The following is a 22,960-nucleotide window of genomic DNA, read 5'->3' as shown; positions in this document are numbered from 1 at the left end:
GAAGCCATGTTAATGAAGACGGCCTCGGGCGGCTGATATAAAGAAAACGACGGCAAAATGGCCGCCTGCTTCCTTGTATGAGAGAAAGGGCGGACGGGAGACGAGACAGAGTATTTGGTCTCTAGTGGTTAGTTTATTAATAATAATCATAATAATGATTATTAGTAATTAAAATATGAATATATGTTATATTTGTGTGTGTATATTTTAAAGAAATAAAATTATATATATAACTTATACACATTATAAATATTATATACATATATATATATATATATATATATATATATATATATATATATATATATATATATATATATATATATATATATATATATATATAGATATATAAACAAATACACACACTATTGTTATTCTTATCATTATTATTATCATCATTATTATATTATCATTCTAATTATATTATTTTTAATATTATTATGACTGTAATTATTTTTAATTACCAAAATCTTGAATCTTGTGATTATGGTGATGATTATTTATTATTATCATTACTATTTAATATATTTTATATTTGTGTATGTATATGTTTAAAAATCTATATTATCTATTATATTATTATACTATTATACTATAATATAATTTTATTATTATACTAGCTATTATATATATATATTTAATTATTAATGTATACACACATATATATGTATTATTTATTATTAATTAATATATTTTATATATGTTTGTATATAAACATATACACACAAGTATTATTATTATTATTATGATTCTAATTATAATATTTTAATAATATTATGACTATTTTTTTTTAATCACCATTACCATATTTGTAATTGTTCTAATGATGATGATTATTTTATTATTTTTATTATTATTATTATTATCACTGTATTATTAATATTATATTCTTATTTATGACTATAATTCATTTTACCTACCACTGTTTTTTTCTTATTGTTATTGTAACTATATTTATCAATATAACATAATTACTAATATTATATACCTTTTATTAGTGTCACTATTATAATATTATAATTATAATATTTTTTTAATATGATTATCTCTAATTATTGTAAATTAACGCTATTTTTTTTTTACTATTATTATCATCATTGTCGATATCATTCTATTGTAATATTATTTTTGATAGTATTATGACTATAAATAATTATAATTACCCCTATCTGCTTCTTATTTTTACTGCTACTAATTGTACCACTATAACATTATTATATTATTATTATTATTGTCACTATTACATTATTATAAAAATATTGCTGTTATAATATTTAGGTCTGCAATTATTTTATAGTTACTACTATATTTTATTCTTCTTCAGCTTCATTATTATTATTATTATGAGTGTGATCACACCAGCACCATTGTTCGCTCCCTTAACAAACATGGCGGCGGTGACTTCCTCCAGTGTTGCCGCGGTAACAGAAAAGCTACAGGCTCCGGGAGGGCTCAGAATACTTAGTTAAGCATTTGGCGCATGCTCAGTGCGGACAAAGCAGTCCTCGGTGGGCTACCACTCCCGGCATGCTCCGGGTGGCTCGGTGTTGATACAGAGAGGGCGGCTGAGTACCGGGGGGAAGAGGGAGGAAGGAAGGAAGGTGCGGGGCCCGGGAGGGAAGGTGAGTGTCCTAAAACCATGGGGATGACGTCACAGCTCCCATTACTGGCATTGTCTTGCTGAGCCTGGCTGCAGCCAATCAGAGAGCTGCTTGTGTCACACAGGTCAGAGGAGGCCCAGAAGGGTGAGCTGTGATGGCAGGGCCCCTGGATAGGTGAGGGCAGCCATTGGCTGTGTTGGTGCTGGGCTCAGTTCCCGGTAGGGCCTGGTCTGTCTTTGGACCAATCAAAAGCCAACATTGGATGGTTACACCCCCTCCAGAGAGCTGCAGACCAATCAGCAGCCAGAATCAGTCACTCCCTGTCCAGTGGGCTCCTGATGAGTATTGGCCACAGCTGCAGACCAATCAAAAACCAGCGTTATCTGTTCACACCCACCAGGGGCTCATGCTTAGTATTGATCACAGCTTCAGACCAATCAGAGACCTGCAGTAGTTTGGTCACACCCCTCTCAGAGCTGCAGCTGTGGACCAATCATAAGCTGTGATTTTAGTATTAGCTGCCACTGCAACGCAATCACAAGTCACACCAACTTACTGTTGTCCTCCTGTTGCTGTGAGTGTGCTCCATGGTTGGTGGGATCACTGGTGGGGTTAAACTGGTGAAAGGCCAATAAATGGTCCAAATAATTGTGTGTCTTCTGAGAGATGAGAAGGTCATTTACCACCAACTCTTCCGACAGATCGGCTCCCGAGTACCTGTCTACACCACCGGGGCCCCTCCAGACACAAGATGGGGAAGAGCCGCAGTCACACGACCAAAAGGATAATAAGTTTGGCCCTGGAGATCATCTACCTGCTGACTGGAGAGGTGAGGAGGATTCTGGGAAGTCACATGACATCACTCTTATCTCTATTAATAAAACACAGAGCTGACCGGAGAGGTGAGGAGGATTCTGGGAGGTCACATGACATCACTCTTATCTCTATTAATAAAACACAGAGCTGACCGGAGAGGTGAGGAGGATTCTGGGAGGTCACATGACATCACTCTTATCTCTATTAATAAAACACAGACCTGACCGGAGAGGTGAGGAGGATTCTGGGAGGTCACATGACATCACTCTTATCTCTATTAATAAAACACAGACCTGACCGGAGAGGTGAGGAGGATTCTGGGAGGTCACATGACATCACTCTTATCTCTATTAATAAAACACAGACCTGACCGGAGAGGTGAGGAGGATTCTGGGAGGTCACATGACATGTAATCATGAGCCTTGTCTTCCTTCCTAGGATTATGGACCCATAAAAAAGAATTCAGGTGATCGTGTGACACCACAAAGCCCTCCTTGTGTGTCCGAAATACGAAGCAGCTCTCGGAGTCCTACTATGGACCCACCACCTCCATCTTGGACACCATTGAGGAACCACAAGAAGATCCTAGAAGTCATCCAGAAGATGATGGAGCTTCTGACAGGAGAGGTGAGCGGTGTCGGGAATTCTGGGACATTATCCAGTAACAGACAAGGGATGTGTCTGGATGGTGACTGTATCATTGTGTGTGTCAGGTTCCTATAAGGCGGGGGGGTCAGCAACCAGTAGATCACGGACAGGTGACTGGTAGATCGTGGTCTGGGCTTGCTGATCCACCACCCCAGAGCATCAGAGTGCAATGCCGAGGGACTACTTGTAAAGTTGGAGGTGTAGTAGGGAGCAAGAGCCGCATAAGCTGTTTCCTTCTCTGTAGTGCCGACTTCTGTCCCATGCGGAGTGATGCCAACTGCACTCCACCTTTTATCCTGAGGGGTTAGAGCAGGCAGCTTTGTGTTGCTTTCTCTCCACCTGCTTTAACCCCCATTGGACCCCGCTCCCGCGGGGCACTTGCAGAGTGGCCCCACTTTATGTGTGAACGAGCCTCAAGGGTGCAGTTGCTGAATGGAACAAAGTGCTCATTCACTACTCCTCACCACCTGATTTGCGACATGGTGGAGGTTTCAGGTGTGAGGAGGTGACACTGATCTTTGACTTCTCCCATGTTGTTCAGGTAGATCTCCACCTCTTTAAGGTTGTCTAACCCTGATCTGTCTATTTTCTCCACACAGGAACAGGATAACGAACTCCATCATGGCTTAACGGTGGAGGCATCCATCCCGGTGAGATCTTCCGGTAAGGAATATTAGTTGCTTTTTTTTGCGGATATTTGGTACTCTTTAAGACAGGGGTAGGCAACCTCGGCCCTCCAGCTGTGGTGAAACTACAAGTCCCATGAGACATCGCAAGACCCTGACAATCACAGGCATGACTCCTAGAGGCAGAGGCATGATGGGAATTGTAGTTTCCCCACAGCTGGAGTGCCGAGGTTGCCTACCCCTGCTTTAAGAGAACCAGTCACAGCTGCAATGTTCCATCCTATGTGCTGATGTCTGTACTGGTCTACATATACAGTGCCTTGAAAAAGTATTCAAACCCCTATGTAATTTCCCACATTTTGTCATGATACAACCAAAAACTTAATTGTATTTTATTGGGATTTTTATCTGATCGACCAACACAAAGTGGCACATAATTGTGAAGTGGGAGGAAAATGATAATTTTTTTTTTAACATTTTTTACAAATAAATATGTGAAAAGTGTGGGGTACATTTGTATTCAGCCCCCTTTACTCTGATACCCCTAACTAAAATCTAGTGGAACCAATTGCCTTCATAAGTCACCTAATTTATTAAATAGAGTCCACCTGTGTGTAATTTAGTCTCAGTATAAATACAGCTGTTCTGTGAAGCCCTCCGAGGTTTGTTAGAGAACATTAGTGAACAAACAGCATCATGAAGGCCAAGGAACACACCACACAGGTCAGGGATAAAGTTGTGGAGAAGATTAAAGCAGGGTTAGGTTATAAAAAAATATCCCAAGCTTTGAACATCTCACGGAGCACTGTTCAATCCATCATCCGAAAATGGAAAGAGTATGGCACAACTGCAAACCTACCAAGACATGGCCGTCCACCTAAACTGACAGGCCGGGCAAGGAGAACATTAATCAGAGAAGAGCCAAGAGGCCCATGGTAACTCTGGAGGAGCTGAAGAGATCCACAGCTCAGGTGGGAGAATCTGTCCACAGGACAACTATTAGTCGTGTTCTCCACAAATCTGGTCTTTATTGAAGAGTGACAAGAAGAAAGACATTGTTGAAAGAAAGCATCTGTCACCTGGACTCAGGTGACCTGATACTGTAATTGCAGTGAAAGGCGGTTCTACAAAGTATTGACTCAGAGGGGCTGAATACAAATGTACCCCACACTTTTCACATATTTATTTGTAAAAAAAATGTGGAAAACCATTTATCATTTTCCTTCCACTTCAGAATTATTGTGCCACTTTGTGTTGATCTATCACATAAAATCCCAATAAAATACATTTACGTTTTTGGTTGTAACATGACAAAATGTGGAAAATTTCAAGGGGTGTGAATACTTTTTCAAGGCTGTGTGTGTGTGTGTGTGTGTGTGTGTGTGTATATATGTATATATGTATATATATATAATATATTCTATCTATCCGTATTTATCGGCGTATAACACACACCCCAAGTTTAGGAGGGAAGTTTAAGGAAAAAAAACTTACATTAAAATGCCCATCAATGCAGCGTTATCAGTGTCCATCTGCAGCTTTGTGTGATCTGTGTGATAGCCGCGATCCCCGCCGACATACACAGCTGTGTGTAGATTCAAATAGGGCGCCGAGACTGCAGGGACTCGGCGGAGCCGAGATACACAAAGCCGAGTGTTCTCGGCTATTCTCGCCGCCGCTCACTGTCAAGCCCAGTCCCGCCCTATGATGGACATAACACAGGTCCAATGGGGGGACTGGGCGTGACTGTGAGTGGCGGCGAGAATAGCCGAGAACACTCGGCTTTGTGTATCTCTGCTCCGCCGAGTCCCTGCAGTCTCGGCGCCCTATTTGAATCTACACACGGCTGTGTATGTCGGCGGCAATTGCCGCTGATCAAACAAAATTGGCGGGGATCGGCGTATAACACGCACCCACGCTTTTCCCCTGATTTTAAGGGGGAAAAAGTGCGTGTTATATGCCGATAAATACGGTGTGTGTGTGTATGTATGTATGTGTATATATATATATATATATATATATATATATATATATATATTTATATTCTTTTGTCCTCATTTATCAGTAAATTGCTTATGCGGCGTACACACGAGCGGACTTTACGGCAGACTTTGCCCGGCGGACTGGATTTCGTCAGACAATTCGATGTGTGTGGGCTCCAGCAGACTTTGTTTTCTCAAAAGTTGGACGGACTTAGATTTGAAACATGTTTTAAATCTATCCGTCGAAATCGAGTGCGGTCGAAAAGTCCTCCGTCTGTATGCTAGTCCGACGGACAAAAAGCCACGCTAGGGCAGCTATTGCCTACTGGCTATGAACTTCCTTGTTTTAGTCCGGTCGTACGTCATCACGTACGAATTCGACGGACTTTGGTGGATTGTGTGTAGGCAAGTCTGTTCATTCAGAAAGTCCGTCGTAAAGTCTGCCGTAAAGTCCGCTCGTGTGTACGCGGCATTAAAGAGACCCTGTAACCAACTGAAGTATTTTCAATGCTTACTTGCACCTTTTTTTTTATTTTTCCCTTCCCATAAATAATGATTTAAAGCGGTACTCCGCTCCCGCCACTTCCCCTATTGCTGTGGCTACAGAGACAGGTTCTCTTTATGCTCAGTATGGAGGATTGTATTGAATTGTAGAGGAAGGTGGTGACTGAAGGAGAGCCCTGATATAAACACATAGAAGCAATGTAGTCAATGTAGGCCCCTCCTGTCCCTTCTGTATTGAACTGTACTGTAATTGTGCTGTCCCCCCCTCTACATTGTAAAGCGCTGCATAAACTGTTGGCACTATATAAATCATGTATAATAATAATAATAATAATAATGTAGTCCGTGTGTGCGTTTCCTACAGATGGATCCACTCAGACTAATACCCACGAGAGATGTCCGTGGAGCGAGGAGTCCGGTCATGTGAAAGAGGAGGAGGATGACTATGGCAGCCCTGTGGATGACGAGGTAAGTCTACAGATGGATACATTTTCTGTTTCAAGGGGATAGATTTATGGCATATTTATTTTATTTATTTACATGTATATTATAATCATGCCATAAATCTATCCCCTTGAAACAGAAAATGTAACATATATGTATGTATTTAGTGTGTGTGTGTGTGTATATTTTTTTTTATATTATATTGATTTTTATTTATTTTTATTAGTAATGGCGGGGATCAGCAATTTTTAGCGGGATTGCGGCGGACAAATTGGATACCTAACTGACATTTTTGACACTTTTTTTTTTTTGGAAACCAGTGACATTATTACAGTGATCAGTGCTACAAATATGCACTGACATTGTACTAATGACATTGGCAGGGAAGGGGTTAACATCCGGGGCGATCAAGGGGTTAACTGTGTTCCCTGTTTGATTACTGACTGTATGGAGGACGGTGTGACTGAGGAAACACACAGATCCGTCTTCCTGCTTAGCAGGAACAGAAAATCTCTGAGTCCTCCCCTGACAGAACGGAGATCTGCCTTGTTTACTTGGGCAGATCCCCGTTCTGTCTCTGCGGGGAACGATCACGGGCGGCCGGCGGATATCGAGTCTGCCAGACCCGCTGATTGGCTCCCCCCGCTGGCCAATTGGAGGGCACGCACCACCGAATGCTAGTGCACGAATCGGCGCACCGGTACGGCGATTTGCGCAGCCAAGCCACCTTGTCGCAGTACATCTGCGGTGGGAGGTCAGCAAATAGTTAAAACCAAAAAGGAAAAAAAATTGGTTTTGATTATGACCAGCAGCAGATTTCGACGAGTTAGCTCTCCTCGCACATGTGCACCCGACAGAATAACAGAACCCCCCCCCAGGAGCTGTTGGAGAAAACAAGGGGTTTTCCTGGGATCTACCCAATCGCCTCAGTGCGCATGCACAAGGTACATCACTAATCCTTTGAAGAGTTTTCAAAAAAAAAAAAAAAGGATTAGTGATGTACCTTGCGCATGCGCACTGAGGCGATTGGGTAGATCCGAGGAAAGCCCCTTGTTTTCTCCAACAGCTCCTGGGGGGGGGGTTTCTGTTGTTCTGTTGGGTGCACGTGTGCGCATGGCCAGTAGAGCCAAATCTGCTGCTGGAGATTCACCGGAAGTGACGTTTGAGGTCACTCCGGTCTTCCAAGACCATAGAGCTGAGTGGGGGGGGGGGGGGGCATCTTGCCCTCACTTGACTTACTGCCTAGCCAGCCCGCTTCGGATCGGATATATAACTAGTTCCAGTCCAGGCCAATTGTGATATTCCTTTCCTACATGTAAAAAAACATTTTCTATTTTATTTTTTTTTTTTGCTAGAAAATGATTTAAAACCGGTGCGCAAATACCGCGTGACATAAAAAATTGCAACGATCACCATTTTTGTTCCCTGGGGTCTCTGCTAAAAAATATATATATAATGTTTTCTAGCAAAAAGTCCTGATTTTAACCACTTCAGCTCCGGAAGGTTTACCCTCCTTCATGACCAGGCTAATTTTTGGGATGCAGCACTGCGTTATTTTAAATGACAATTGCGCGGTCGTGTAAAGTTGTACCCAAATAAAAAAACATTTTTTCCCACAAATAGAAGTTTCTTTTGGTGGTATTTGATCACCTCCTGCGGCTTTTATTTCTTGCGCTATAAACAAGTCCCACCCTCCTTGTAAATATACCCTTTTCTCTTGATGGATATGGGATGGATATTCATGACCTTACCAGGCCATGGCTTCCTGAAAGTCCCTATTCCCCCAAAAGCTTTTCCATTTTATTGAATAAACAATAAAAGAGCGACAATTTTGAAAAAGAAAACAATATTTTTTTACTTTCTGCTATAAAACACATCCAATAAAAAAAGGTAAAAAATCAATTTTGGCCAATATGTTCTGCTAACATGTTTTTGGTAAAAAAAAAAAAATTCCAATAAGCGTATATTGATTGGTTTACGCAAAAGTTATCGTGTCTGCAAACTATGAGATAGATTTATGGACTTTTTTTTTTTTTTTTATTATTGTTTTTACTAGTAATGGCGGCGACCAGCGATTTTTTTTTTTTTTTTTTTAGCGGGACTGCGATATTGCGGCGGAAAAATCTTATACTTTTTGGGGACCAGTGACACCAATACAGTGATTAGTGCTAAAAAAAAAATGTAGTAATGACACTGGCAGGGAAGGGGTTAACACCAGGGGCGATCAAAGGGTTAAATGTGCTTCTAGGGAGTGCTTTTTAACTGTAGCGGGAGGTGCTATGACTGGAGGAAAACAGAGATCCGTGTTTCTGCTTAGCAAAAAAAACACAAGATCTCCATTTTTCTCCCTCACCGTTCTGCCTCTCCAAAAAAACGATCGCAGGTGGCCAGCGAGCACCCCAGAGCCGATCACAGGAATCACGTACAGGTATGTGATTTTGCACTTCAGGCGCGCCCTGCTGCAGTATATTTACATGGGGCGGTTCTTATCCACTTCCAGCCCAAGGACGTCATGTGACGTCATTGACTTTGAGTGGTGATATCTGAATGATGGGTGCAGCTGCAGATATCCTCTTTTACAGTCGGCGATTCTGTGCACTGTAAGAACAATCATAGCGGCAGTTCAGCTGCTTGATCGTTCTTACAGGCGGCTGAAGGGGAGATTACCCCCCGCCACCCTCTGGTGCTCCCTCGGGCCGCCCGTACGATCGGCGAACCGAAGAAAGAATCCACCGCCGCCGGATGTTGATCATAGAGATTTCTGGTGACCAGATGGTCCCCAGTCATCTCTATGACCTTCGGAGGCCCGGGAGCGACGTTATGACGTCCGTCCGGCAGAAGTAAACAAAGCCGAGAACTCGCCTGGAAAGAAAGAGATCGTTCATTTATTTATTTATTTATTTATTTTTTTTTATCTCAATCTTTCTACCCTGGAGGAGAGATGAGGGGTCTCATAGACTCTATATCTCTCCATAAAGAGGACCTTTCGTGCACCATTCCTATTACAATTCCTTGTAATAGGAAAAAAAGGGATACAAAAAAAAATAAAATTAAAGAGAAAGTGTAAAAATTTTAAAAATGTAAGTAAAATAAACAATAATAAAAAAAAAAAATGTTTATAGCGCCCTCGTGTGCTCGCGCACAGAAGCGAACACACGTGTAAGTCGCACCCACATATGTAAACGGCAAACGAACAATACATGTGCGGTATCGCCACGTGCGTTAAATCGAGAGCAACAATTCTGGCACTGGACCTCCTCTGTAACTCTAAACTGGTAACCTGTAAAAGTATTTAAAGTGTCGCCTATGGAGATTTTTAACTACTTCAATACCGGGCACTTTCACACCTTCCTGCCCAAGCCAATTTTCAGCTTTCGGCACTGTCACTTTTTAAATAATTGTGCGGTCATGCAACACTATACCCAAAGTCTCTGTTAGAGACTCTTTACCTAGATCGGAGTTGCGGTGTGTCAGACTGACACACCGCAACAACGATCGCCGCGATGCGCGCCCCCGGGGGCGTGCAGCGGCTTGATTTCCTGGCGACATCGTATGACGTCCGGTCAGGATATCGCAAACCACTTTGCAGACATCATATTGCTATATGGCGGGCGGCAAGTGGTTAAGTACCAATGTTTGGTGCCATTCCACAAGTGTGCGCCATTTTAAAGCGTGACATGTTGGGTATCTGTTTAGATGGCATAACATCATCTTTCACATTATATTAAATTGGGCTAACTCTAATTTTTGTTAATTTTTAATTCACTAAACAGTTTTTTTTCTCCAAAAAAAATGCATTTGAAAAATTGTTACGCAAAAAACATGTGACATAAAAAGTTGCAACGACCGCCATTTTATTCTCTAGGGTGTCTTCTAAAAAAAAAACATATATAATGTTTGGGGGTTCTGAGTAATTTTCTAGCAAAAAAATGATTTTTACATGTAGCAGAGGAGTGCCAGAATAGGCCCGGTATGGAAGTGGTTAAACATGTAAACAAAAAATGGCAGAAAAAGCCCCTCCAAAAAAAGATTAAAAGTCAGCAGCTACAAATACTGCAGCTGCTGCCTTTTAATATAAGGACACTTACCTGTCCAGGGATCCCTCGATGTCGGCACCCAAGCCGATTCTTTAATCGGGTTCGGGTCAAGGCGCCATCATAAAGATCGGGATCCCCTTCCACCGCATCTAAAAGTAATCCAGCAGTTTATAGCCGCTAGGATTACTTTTACATTGAAGGGAATCAACGTCTAAATAAAATGATATCTCGATCATCGCTGCAGCTGCAAGGATGACCGAGATATCGCTCGCTCTTCCCATCCAGCGACGTACCTGTGGACAAAGCGGGCCTTGTCCCAGCGAAACGCGTCAAGTATTTCTACATGGTACACCCTGAATGAATAAATGCAGATGTGTAAAGTTACTGACAGGTACACTTTTTACACAGTGAAAATTTCTATTTTTGCCTCTTGTTTTTAGTGGGAAGATTTGGTTGACCTGAAAGACCACACAGAAAAAGTCTTCATCAAAGTGAAGGTGGAGAACGTCAGTGAAGGTGAGAGAAGGGGAAAGGGGCCCTGTCATTACTGACCACACCCACTTTAATTTGGCCATACCCCCTTTAAAAAAAATGCAACCTTCCAACCTGATCTTTGGTTTCTCCAGCGTTTTCAAAGTAGATCTCCACCTCTCTGGGGTTGTCTACCCCGGACTTATGGGAACTGTATGGGCACTGAGCGTAGTCTTCATTCTTCACTTTGGTTTTCTTGTACAGATGAGTCCAGTAACTTTGGTTCTGAGAAAAGTCCGAGTCCCACATCTACCGGATGCTGTAAAGAAGAGGACGAGGACGTCCCTATAGACTTTAAGGTGGGAGAGAGTGTATACACTGTATGGCCAAAAGTTTGACTCCTGGCCATCACACCTTTTATATGAGCTTGTTGGACATCTCATTAAATATGGAGTTGACCTCAGATCGGCCCCAATTCCTGCACCATCAGACCTCAGATCGGCCCCAATTCCTGCACCCTCAGATCGGCCCCAATTCCTGCACCATCAGACCTCAGATGGGCCCCAATTCCTGCACCATCAGACCTCAGATGGGCCCCAATTCCTGCACCATCAGACCTCAGATGGGCCCCAATTCCTGCACCATCAGACCTCAGATGGGCCCCAATTCCTGCACCATCAGACCTCAGATGGGCCCCAATTCCTGCACCATCAGACCTCAGATGGGCCCCAATTCCTGCACCATCAGACCTCAGATCGGCCCCAATTCCTGCACCATCAGACCTCAGATCGGCCCCAATTCCTGCACCATCAGACCTCAGATCGGCCCCAATTCCTGCACCATCAGACCTCAGATCGGCCCCAATTCCTGCACCATCAGACCTCAGATCGGCCCCAATTCCTGCACCATCAGACCTCAGATCGGCCCCAATTCCTGCACCATCAGACCTCAGATCGGCCCCAATTCCTGCACCATCAGACCTCAGATCGGCCCCAATTCCTGCACCATCGCACATGAAAACCTCTGTGATTTGAAAGACCTGAAATCTAATAAATTAAGTTTGCGGAGCAGGGACAGTGCTGGATGTCCTCCAGCAAGGAAAAAGGGCGCACTGTTTGATTTGCTGCAGCTTCTAATGCACACTGTGACATGCCCACAGTGTGCAGTGAAATCAAAATAAACAGTTTCAGTACAGGAGAGGATCCGGTACAACTGTGCAAGACTGAAGGAAAGGCCGGAGTTCAGCTTTAAATATTTATTATGTAATATGTTTATTCTATGTGATAGTCTTACTACGTTGTACCATAATAATGCTGTATAATCTGTCCCTCACATGGCACCGCTAAGTAATAATATTATATTATACTTTTACTATAGTGTATGAAGCTTTGCTATTATTTTAAGCCCGTTATTATATTATGCTGAAGCGCATTATAATTCTACTCTACCATTAGTATACTTTGCTATTCTGAAATGTCCGACTTCTTATTAGTCTGTTATTTTTTTTTATTTTGGCTTTTAGGCGAAAGAAATGAATACCGTAGAGGTTGACATCGTTTCACAGTCAGAAGATGAGACTCCAGTGAAAGCGGAGGAAGTCGAAATGGGTCCAGGTGAGTAATTCTACTTTATAAACCCGTCTTTCATCAGATGATAATGTCCTGATTATCAGTGCAGCCCCAATAGTGCCACCTATTAGTGCCCATCATTGCTGCCGATTAGTGCTCATCAGTGCATCATATCAGTTCCACCTATTAGTGCCCATCAGTGCCGCCTATCAGGGCCCATCAGTGCTGCCTATCGGTGCCTTTCAAATGACACTAAAGGTTTGTTTGTTTTTTTTTTTATTTCTTTTAAATAACAAACATGTCATACTTGCCTCCACTGTGCAGCTTGTTTTGCACAGAGTGTCCCCGAACCTGGTCTTCTGGGGTCCCCCGGCTGCTCTCTCAGCTCCTCCCCACATCAAATGACCCCCTGGGAGAAGCGCTCTCCCGAGGGGGTTACCTTGCGGACACGCTCCTGAGTCCAGCATTCGGCGTCCATAGAGGCCAAATGCAGGACTCAGCCCCGCCCGCGTCATTGGATATGATTGACAGCAGAGGGAGCCAATGGCTGCACTGCTATCGATCTATCCAGTCAAGAGCCGAGAGCCCCGGGCAGAGAGAGCGAGCGTCCCTGTGGGACAAGTTCGAGGGTTCAGGTAAGTAAAAAAGGGGGGGCTGGGGGGCCAGTCACTGACAGGTGTTTTTTTACTTTAATGCATCCTATGCATTAAGGTAAAAAAACACCTTACCTTTGCAACCCCTTTCAGTGCTGTGTATTAGTGCCCATCAGTGATGCAAATCAGTGCACATCAGTGAAGGAGGAAAAATTGCCTGTTTGCAACACTTTATAACGGAAATTAAGAAAAAAAAATTCCAAAATGTTTGCTCTTTTTTCATTTATTTAGCAAAAAAATAAAAACCACCAGAGGTGATTAAATACCACCAAAAGAAAGCTCTATTTGTGTGAAAAGCATGATAAAAAACTAATTTGGGTACAGCGTTTAATGCCCGCACAATTGTCATTCAAAGTGCGACAGCGCTGAAAGCAGAAAATTGGCCTGGGCAGGAAGGGGGTGAAAGTGCCCAGTAGGCAAGTGGTTAAAGTGGAGCACCTGCCCCCCCCCCCCCAAATTAAAAGTCAGCAGCTAAAAATACACTAGCTGCTGACTTTTATTATTAGGGCACTTACCTGTCCAGGACCTCCACGATGTCTGCACCCCAGCCAATTTTCCAATTGGCTCTCGGGTGCTGCCGCCACCATTTGTGGTAAGGCTGTAGGCTTCACGGCCGGTTCCCTACTGCGGAGGAGGGGGGCTGAACTTTCGGAGGACCTTGCTGCATCTTTGGTCTCCCAGAAGTAGGGACAGGTACCTGTCAACAGGTACCCATTCCCCAACCCCCACCCCCCTCAAAGGTGCCAGATGTGGCACCAGAGGGGGGGGGGGAGCAAACAAGCGGAGCTTCCACTTTTGAGTGGAACTCCGCTTTAATGTCCTCCCAACAGTCGTTCAGCAAGGATGCCTTTTTTTAAGCTGCCTTGAAGGAGGTGATAAAGAAATATGATGCAGGAAAAAGGTTCACCTGAAATTTGATTTTGGGCAGATGTACCTTCAACTATTGAAAAATATGCTTTATTTATGTTTGTTTTGTTCAAATGTGCCAAATATTCGATGAGAAATATTTAAATTTGTTTTTCAACAGATGGTGGTGTCACTGAGAGTTTAAAACCATCAGACTCCACTAGCATGAGTCCCGGCATTGCTTCCATCATTGAAAACGCACCTGCAACACACATGCCTCCCAATGAGGAGAAGCCCATTCCCGAACCAATGCATGGCGGCTTCTTCAGCAACTTGGACAAGACTCGGCGCAACACCACCAAAAATTCCTTTATATGTAGCGAGTGTGGGGATGGCTTTGCCACCAGGGCCCAGCTCTTAGCCCACCACAGGGCACACACGGGGGAGAAGCCCTTTGTTTGCTCTGAGTGCGGCAAAGGCTTCACCCGTAACACCATCTTGGTGGAACACATGCGACTGCACACGGGGGAGAAACCCTACTCTTGTTCCGAATGCGGACAGAGCTTCATCAGCAACGGCCAACGCATCCGACACGAGCGGCTTCACTCAGGCCAGAAGCCTTACATTTGCAACGTGTGCGGCAAAGGGTTTACCCGCAACACCATCCTGATTGAGCACATGCGCATTCACACCGGAGAGAAGCCTTACACATGCGTGGAGTGCGGCAAACGGTTCACCACCAACTCCCAGCTTGTCAAGCACATCAAGTACCACCGCGACGAGAAGCCTCATGTCTGTACACACTGCGGCAAACGGTTCATCAGCAATGGACTGTTGGTTATACACCAGCGAATTCACACAGGCGAGAAGCCTTTTGTTTGCCAGGAATGTGGGAAGGCCTTCGCCCGAAACGCGATCCTACAGGAGCACATGAGAATTCATTCCGGGGAACGGCCTTTTGAATGTAAAGAGTGTGGGAAACGTTTTGCCAGTAACTCCCACATGGCCAAACACCTGAAGAACCACACCGGAGACAAGCCCCATGCCTGCCCTGAGTGCGGGAAGCGGTTCATGTGCAATGCCCTGCTTGTCATTCACTATCGCACCCACACCGGGGAGAAGCCATTTGTGTGCAATGACTGTGGGAAATGTTTCGCTAAGAAAGGCAGCCTGGTGACTCATCAGAGGATTCACACTGGGGAAAAACTTTTTACCTGCACAGATTGTGGGAAGGGTTTCACTCAGGGTTCCGATCTTGTCTCCCACCGGCGGATCCACACTGGGGAAAAGCCCTTTGTCTGTAACGAGTGTGGGAAGTGTTTCGCTCAGAACTCACAACTGTGCGTCCACCAGAAGAACCACAAGGGTGAAAAGCCGCACGCTTGCACCATCTGCAAAAAGAGCTTCACCACTAAGGGAAGCCTCACCGCCCACCTTAAAGTACATACTGGTGAGAAACTCTTTACCTGCCCAATTTGCGGCAAGGGCTTCACTAGTAATTCTAAGGTGACTATTCACCAGAGATCTCACACAGGAGAGAAGCCTTTTATCTGTTCAGAATGCGGCAAAGGGTTTGTCAGCAATTCAGTCCTCGTGGCTCATAAGAAACTTCACGAGACCAAAAAACTATAACTTTTTTAACGCCGGTCATAAAGACAGAAGAATGTTTATAGAATGTAATAGTATTGCCATACTTAACATATTAAGCTATTTTAGGTCACGCTTCCTGAAAATGGGGTGTGATTAAAGGCCATGGCTGTACCACAAGTAGGGTGTGATTGAAGCTCATGGCTGTACCACAAGTAGGGTGTGTTTGAAGCCCTATGACTGTACCACAAGAAGGGTGTAATTAAAGCCCATAGCTGTACCACAAGTAGGGTGTGATTGAAGCCCATGGCTGTATCACAAGTAGCGTGTAATTGAAATCCATGGCTGTATCAAAAGTAGCATGTGATTGAAGCCCATGGCTGAACCACAAGTAGGGTGTGATTGAAGCCCATGGCTGTACCACAAGTAGGGTGTGATTGAAGCCCATGGCTGTACCACAAGTAGGGTGTGATTGAAGCCCATGGCTGTACCACAAGTAGGGTGTGATTGAAGCCCATGGCTGTACCACAAGTAGGGTGTGATTGAAGCCCATGGCCATTCCACAAGTGCTCCAAGACTAGCTAAGTAGACATTTTCCAAAGAAAGTAGATTAACTACTGGAGTGCTTTCTACCTTATTCTTTAGTTCACTTCAAATACAAATTTGTTTTCCCCTTAAACAAGACTGTGTATCAGAACCTGGGTGGATATTTGAAGTGAACACAGGGTATGGTGTAACTAGTCCCTTGTATGCCGATTATGGTAAACATACTTGGTTGCAGCTGTGATTCCTATACTGAGGTGGCCTTTGTGGCCTTCCATACAACACTATTTGCTGAATGTGATATTATATGGAGAATATTTTGTTATTTAACAGCAGTGACTTTTAATTTGAAGTTGCTGACGTTCCCATAATAGTTGTATGTCCTCAAAGTGCAGCGCTAAATAAAATGACCATGTGCAAAACACAATATATGACATAGTGCAAAACCTTTGACGTGAACAGAAAATCCAATCAAAGTATTATTCAATCCAAAAATGTCCTTATGCAAAAGTGCAAAATATATTCGTAAAAGTGCAAAGTTCGTAAATTGATCACTAAAGTGCTCCTGTGCAAACAATTCATGCATGCCAGTGTCCCACACTGGATAATACAATCCTGACAGCGCAGTGCTCAGATATTCATCGTTGTGACATCTTCACCATAAATCAGATGGGGGCTTACCAGATCACCAGCGATCTTCCTTACTCAGGAAGGTCATTCAGCTCATATTGGGATCTCTGATCCTCAGAGGGAAATCCGGAAATGTCCCCCCGGCAGCCTCACTGTGTTCCCCTTATGGTGACAAGATGATCCAGCTCATCGTCTCAGATGGGATGGATGGATGAATCCTCACAGCTAAAATGGGTAAAAAACAGGGAGACTCCTCATAGTGTAATGTGGTCTCAAACGTTTTATTTTAAAATCAGTGCACTTACATATAAAACAAAAAATGCTGCTGGCTGTAAATCTCTCCACTATAGCCAGTGCTATCCTTCAAACAGTCATAAATTCAAAAAAGCATCTGTGCAGCAGCGTGTGTGCATCGTCCCTACGATAGTTTCGTTATATGTAACATTACCAGGGGTACCCCTGATGACCTGGTACTTAGGTTTTAGTGCACAGCTGCTGTATTTACTTTTGATAACACAGTAGTGCAGATTTTTTTTTTCTATATACAGTGCCTTGCAAAATATTCACCCCCCCCCCCTTGGCTTTTTACTTATTTCGTTACATTACAGCCTTTAGTTCAATGTTTTTTTTTTTATCTGAATTATATGTGATGGATCAGAATACAATAGTCTAAGTTGGTGAAGTAAAATTAGAAAAATATATACATAAAACAATTTTTCAGAAATAAAAAACTGATAATTGGCATATGCGTATGTATTCACCCCCTTTGTTATGAAGCCCATAAAAAGTTCTGGTGCAACCAATTACCTTCAGAAGTCACATAATTAGTGAAATGATGTCCACCTGTGTGCAATCTAAGTGTCACATGATCTGTCATTACATAGACACACCTTTTGTGAAAGGCCCCAGATGCTGCAACACCTAAGCAAGAGGCACCACTAACCAAACACTGCCATGAAGACCAAGGAACTCTCCAAACAAGTAAGGGACAATGTTGTTGAGACGTACAAGCCAGGGTTAGGTTATAAAAAATATCCAAATCTTTGATGATCCCTAGGAGCACCATCAAATCTATCATAACCAAATAGAAAGAACATGGCACAACAGCAAACCTGCCAAGAGACGGCCGCACACCAAAACTCACGGACCGGGCAAGGAGGACATTAATCAGAGAGGCAGCACAGAGACCTAAGGAAACCCTGGAGGAGCTGCAGAGTTCCACAGCAGAGACTGGAGTATCTGTACATAGGACGACAATAAGCCGTACGCTCCATAGAGTTGGGCTTTATGGCAGAGTGGCCAGAAGAAAGCCATTACTTTCAGCAAAAAACAAAATGGCAGGTTTTGAGTTTGCGAAAAGGCATGTGGGAGATTCCCAAAATGTATGGAGGAAGGTGCTCTGGTCTGATGAGACTCAAATTGAACTTTTTGGCCATCAAAGAAAACACTATGTTTGGCACAAACCTAACAAATCACATCACCCAAAGAACACCATCCCTACTGTGAAACACGGTGGTGGCAGCATCATGCTGTGGGGATGTTTTTCAGCAGTCGGGACTGGGAAACTGGTCAGAGTTGAGGGAAAGATGGATGGTGCTAAATACAGGGATATTCTTGAGCAAAACCTGTACCACTCTGTGTGTGATTTGAGGCTAGGACGGAGGTTCTCCTTCCAGCAGGACCATGACCCCAAACACACAGCTAAAGCAACACTTGAGTGTTTTAAGGGGAAACATGTAAATGTGTTGAAATGGCCTAGTCAAAGCCCAGACCTCAATCCAATAGAAAATCTGTGGTCAGACTTAAAGATTGCTGTTCACAAGCGCAAACCATCCAACTTAAAGGAGCTGGAGCAGTTTTGCAAGGAGGAATGGGCAAAAATCCCAGTGGTAAGATGTGGCAACCTCATAGAGACTTATCCAAAGTGACTTGGAGCTGTGATAGCCGCAAAAGGTGGCTCTACAAAGTATTGACTTTAGGGGGGTGAATAGTTATGCACATTGACTTTTTCTGTTAGTTTGTTCTATTTGTTGTTTGCTTCACAATAAAAAAAAAAACATCTTCAAAGTTATGGGCATGTTCTGTAAATTAAATGATACAAATCCTCAAACAATCCATGTTAATTCCAGATTATGAGGCAACAAAACACGAAAAATGCCAAAGGGGAGGGGTGAATACTTTTGCAAGGCACTGTAGTGCCCATAATAGTTACCTAATTTTACATGAAGAAAACATGATGTTCTTTGAGTACTGACCACCTCACCCATTTAACCCGGGGACCCGGAGGTAGAATCTGCCGCCGCCGGATGACAAGCATAGAGATTTCCGGTAACCAGATGGTCACCAGTCATCTCTATGACCATCGGAGGCCCGGGCGTGACATTATGATGTCACATCCGGCCCACGGTTGTAAACAAAGCCGCGATCACGGCTGGAAAGCATGGGATTGTTCTTTTTTTTTTTGATCTCATGCTTTCCAGCCTGGAGGAGACATGTGGGGTCTTATAGACCTCATATCTCTCCATAAAAAGGACCTGTCACGCACTATTCCTATTACAAGGGATGTTTACATTCCTTGTAGTAGGAATAATAGTGATCAAAAAAAATAAAATTTTAAAGAGAAAGTGTAAAAATAAAAAAAATTTAGGTAAAAATAAACAAAAAAATAAATAAAACATTTAAAGCGCCCCTGTCCCCGTGTGCTCTCGCACAGAAGCAAAAGTGTGTGCGTGAGACCCACCCACATATGTAAACGCCTCTCAAACCACAAATGTGAGGTATCGCCACGTGTGTTAGAGCGGGAGCAACAATTCTAGCACTAGACCTCCTCTGTGGCTCTAAACTGGTAACCTGTAAAAAATTTTAAAGCGTCGCCTATGGAGATTTTTAAGTACCGAAATTTGGCGCCATTAGATGAGTGTGCGCAATTTTAAAGCGTGACATGTTGGATATCTATTTACTCGGCGTAACATCATCTTTCACATTATACCAAAAAAATGGGCTAACTTTACTGTTTTTTTATTTTTTAATTCATGAAAGTTTTTTTTTTCCAAAAAAAACGTGTTTGAAAAATTGTTGCGCAAATACGGTGTGACTTAAAAAGTTGCAACGACCGCCATTTTATTCCCTAGGGTCTCTGCTAAAAAAAAACATATATAATGTTTGGGGGTTCTGAGTAATTTTCTAGCAAAAAAATGATAATTTTTACATGTAGGAGAGGAGTGCCAGAATAGGCCTGGTGTGGAAGTGGTTAAATATGATTATGATGGAAGGTCCATTGAAATAATATGGCACTTATAGTGACCCATTTTATGCAAATGGTTAGCATCTTATGTAATCCTGATCACATTTTCACGTGAACTGGGAGCTACAAAGGCTGGAGCCCCTGTCAGGTTTTTATTGTTCAAGTCCAAAGAAGAAGGAAGCCTGCTGCACTACACAAGATTCAAATGTAGAAAAACAATTTTGTTTTCATCATACAATAAATGGTTTAATGCTGCACTTAGATGGCGCCCTTGGATGTGTGTGTTTTTATATCTTGAGTCAGAGATTTCTTCCGTCTCTGTAGAGGAACTGCATCCTGTGAAAGGAAGCTTACCGGAGTCTACCACTGACATACCTGATGCTAAAGACTGGTTTATTTATAGGGAACCCTGTATCAGAGGCATCCAGTCCATGGATTACGGCTAGGTAGCCAAATGAAGTCAGAGCACTTCCTGGTTGGGAGGAGACGCCATGGAAACCCAATGGATGATGTCAGATGCCGTGGGACATCCTGGGGACATGGCTACACATTTCAAGGCATTCCTGCCTCTTTGTCAAGCCTGCCTCAAGGCATTGAAACGTGTAGCCACGCCCCCAGGTCGTCCACTGGCATCTGACATCATCCTTCGAATTCCTGTGGAGTCTCCACCCAACCAGGGAGTGCTCTGAGCTTCCCATGCCTACACGGGAGGCAGCAGTACTACACAAACCCTGGACTGGATGCCTCTGTTACAGGGTTCCCTGGATGTCCTGATTTCTTATGCTTCCAAAAACATACTTCATGTAAGTTGCCAATTCGTTTTATCATACAATAAATGTTTTAGCGCTGCACTTAGATGATGGCCTCTGCTGTGTTTTTATGTATTGAGTCAGAGATTTATTCTATCTTTCTGGAGGAACTGTATCTTGTGAAAGCTTACTAAAGTCTACCCTTGACATACCTGATAAAGACTGGTTTATTTACAGGGAACCCTGTAGCAGAGGCATCTAGTCCAGGGATTGTGCAGCAATGCCTACAGCCCGGTCTAGGCATAGGAAGCTCAGAGCACTTCCTGGTCCGGAGGAAACTCCAGAGGAACCTAATGGATGATATCAGATGCCAGGTGATGTCCTGGGGACATGGCTACACATTTCAAGGCATTCTTGCCAATTTGTCAAGCCTGCATTTGTACATTTCTATTTGCTCTATACCATGCCGTCTAATTATGATTGCCTTACAGAGTTAAGTGGGTCCATCTACAGTCTAAAATATTTTTTGCCAAAACAAGCATTTGTGCATTTTCTTTAGACACAGAATCAGATGTATCTTTAATAAGTGTGCATTTTGTGTTATCTTTGCCCCACTTGCCTGAAAGTTATTTTGGAGACCACTTTCACATCCTTCCTCGTTCTTCCATACTTTAAAAATAATTATTTGTATGCACATCTGCAAAAGTGCCTTTTGACTCTATATGGAGGACTTCTAGTACTTGGCTGTCCCTGGCCCGCTCCTTTTATTCATTGGATTTCACTTTCGATCATGGAGGCGCAACATCGAATGTGTGCATTATCTAGAGTGGTCTACCTACAAATACACTCTGTCTAGAAACGCCCACTTCTCCCGACCGATATCCACTCATCAAAGCATTGTGATATTTGCATAACTCCTCCCAAGAGCTAGCCCACTGTTTGCATCAGGGCTGAGGGCTCTTGGGAGGAGTACCGAGGCCGGGGGCTGTGATGTCTTCAGGAAACTGTACAGTAAAGCCCCCTTTCACTGCCCTCAATCTGCCTTCATTGCATTACTCACCCCTGCACTCTCCATTACTCACCCATGCTCTCTCCATTACTCACCCCTGCTCTCTCCATTACTCACCCATGCTCTCTTCATTACTCACCCCTGCACTCTCCATTACTCACCCCTGCTCTCTCCATTACTCACCCCTGCACTCTCCATTACTCACCCATGCTCTCTCCATTACTCACCCCTGCTCTCTTCATTACTCACCCCTGCACTCTCCATTACTCACCCCTGCACTCTCCATTACTCACCCCTGCTCTCTCCATTACTCACCCCTGCACTCTCCATTACTCACCCCTGCACTCTCCATTACTCACCCCTGCTCTCTCCATTACTCACCCCTGCACTCTCCATTACTCACCCCTGCACTCTCCATTACTCACCCCTGCTCTCTCCATTACTCACCCCTGCACTCTCCATTACTCACCCCTGCACTCTCCATTACTCACCCCTGCTCTCTCCATTACTCACCCCTGCACTCTCCATTACTCACCCATGCTCTCTCCATTACTCACCCATGCTCTCTCCATTACTCACCCCTGCACTCTCCATTACTCACCCCTGCACTCTCCATTACTCACCCATGCTCTCTCCATTACTCACCCATGCTCTCTCCATTACTCACCCATGCTCTCTCCATTACTCACCCATGCTCTCTCCATTACTCACCCCTGCACTCTCCATTACTCACCCCTGCACTCTCCATTACTCACCCATGCTCTCTCCATTACTCACCCCTGCACTCTCCATTACTCACCCATGCTCTCTCCATTACTCACCCCTGCTCTCTTCATTACTCACCCCTGCACTCTCCATTACTCACCCCTGCACTCTCCATTACTCACCCCTGCTCTCTCCATTACTCACCCCTGCACTCTCCATTACTCACCCCTGCACTCTCCATTACTCACCCCTGCTCTCTCCATTACTCACCCCTGCACTCTCCATTACTCACCCCTG

The 22,960-nt window shown here is 43.6% G+C and overlaps 1 protein-coding gene across 2 annotated transcripts; it reads left to right on the top strand.

The window, feature by feature from the left end:
- Positions 1–1,469: 1,469 nt before the first annotated feature.
- LOC141104687 (uncharacterized) lies at positions 1,470–21,131 on the top strand. 2 transcript variants are annotated; one of them, XM_073594356.1, is made up of 9 exons: positions 1,470–1,622; positions 2,303–2,430; positions 2,856–3,044; positions 3,665–3,728; positions 6,542–6,645; positions 11,099–11,174; positions 11,394–11,488; positions 12,652–12,742; positions 14,378–21,131. In XM_073594356.1, the coding sequence occupies exons 1-9, from the start codon at positions 1,481–1,483 to the stop codon at positions 15,826–15,828; spliced, it is 2,340 nt and encodes a 779-aa protein (XP_073450457.1). In that variant the 5' UTR covers positions 1,470–1,480; the 3' UTR covers positions 15,829–21,131. The 2 variants fall into 2 exon arrangements, with proteins under 2 accessions (XP_073450457.1, XP_073450458.1); XM_073594357.1 differs by lacking the exon at positions 1,470–1,622 and adding an exon at positions 1,652–2,175.
- Positions 21,132–22,960: the final 1,829 nt, after the last annotated feature.

This window comes from Aquarana catesbeiana, linkage group LG08 (genome assembly GCF_042186555.1).
Source record: "Aquarana catesbeiana isolate 2022-GZ linkage group LG08, ASM4218655v1, whole genome shotgun sequence".
Lineage (NCBI taxonomy): Eukaryota > Metazoa > Chordata > Amphibia > Anura > Ranidae > Aquarana > Aquarana catesbeiana.
Note: the sequence above shows the minus strand (reverse complement) of the source record. Positions and strands in the feature narration are given on the sequence as shown.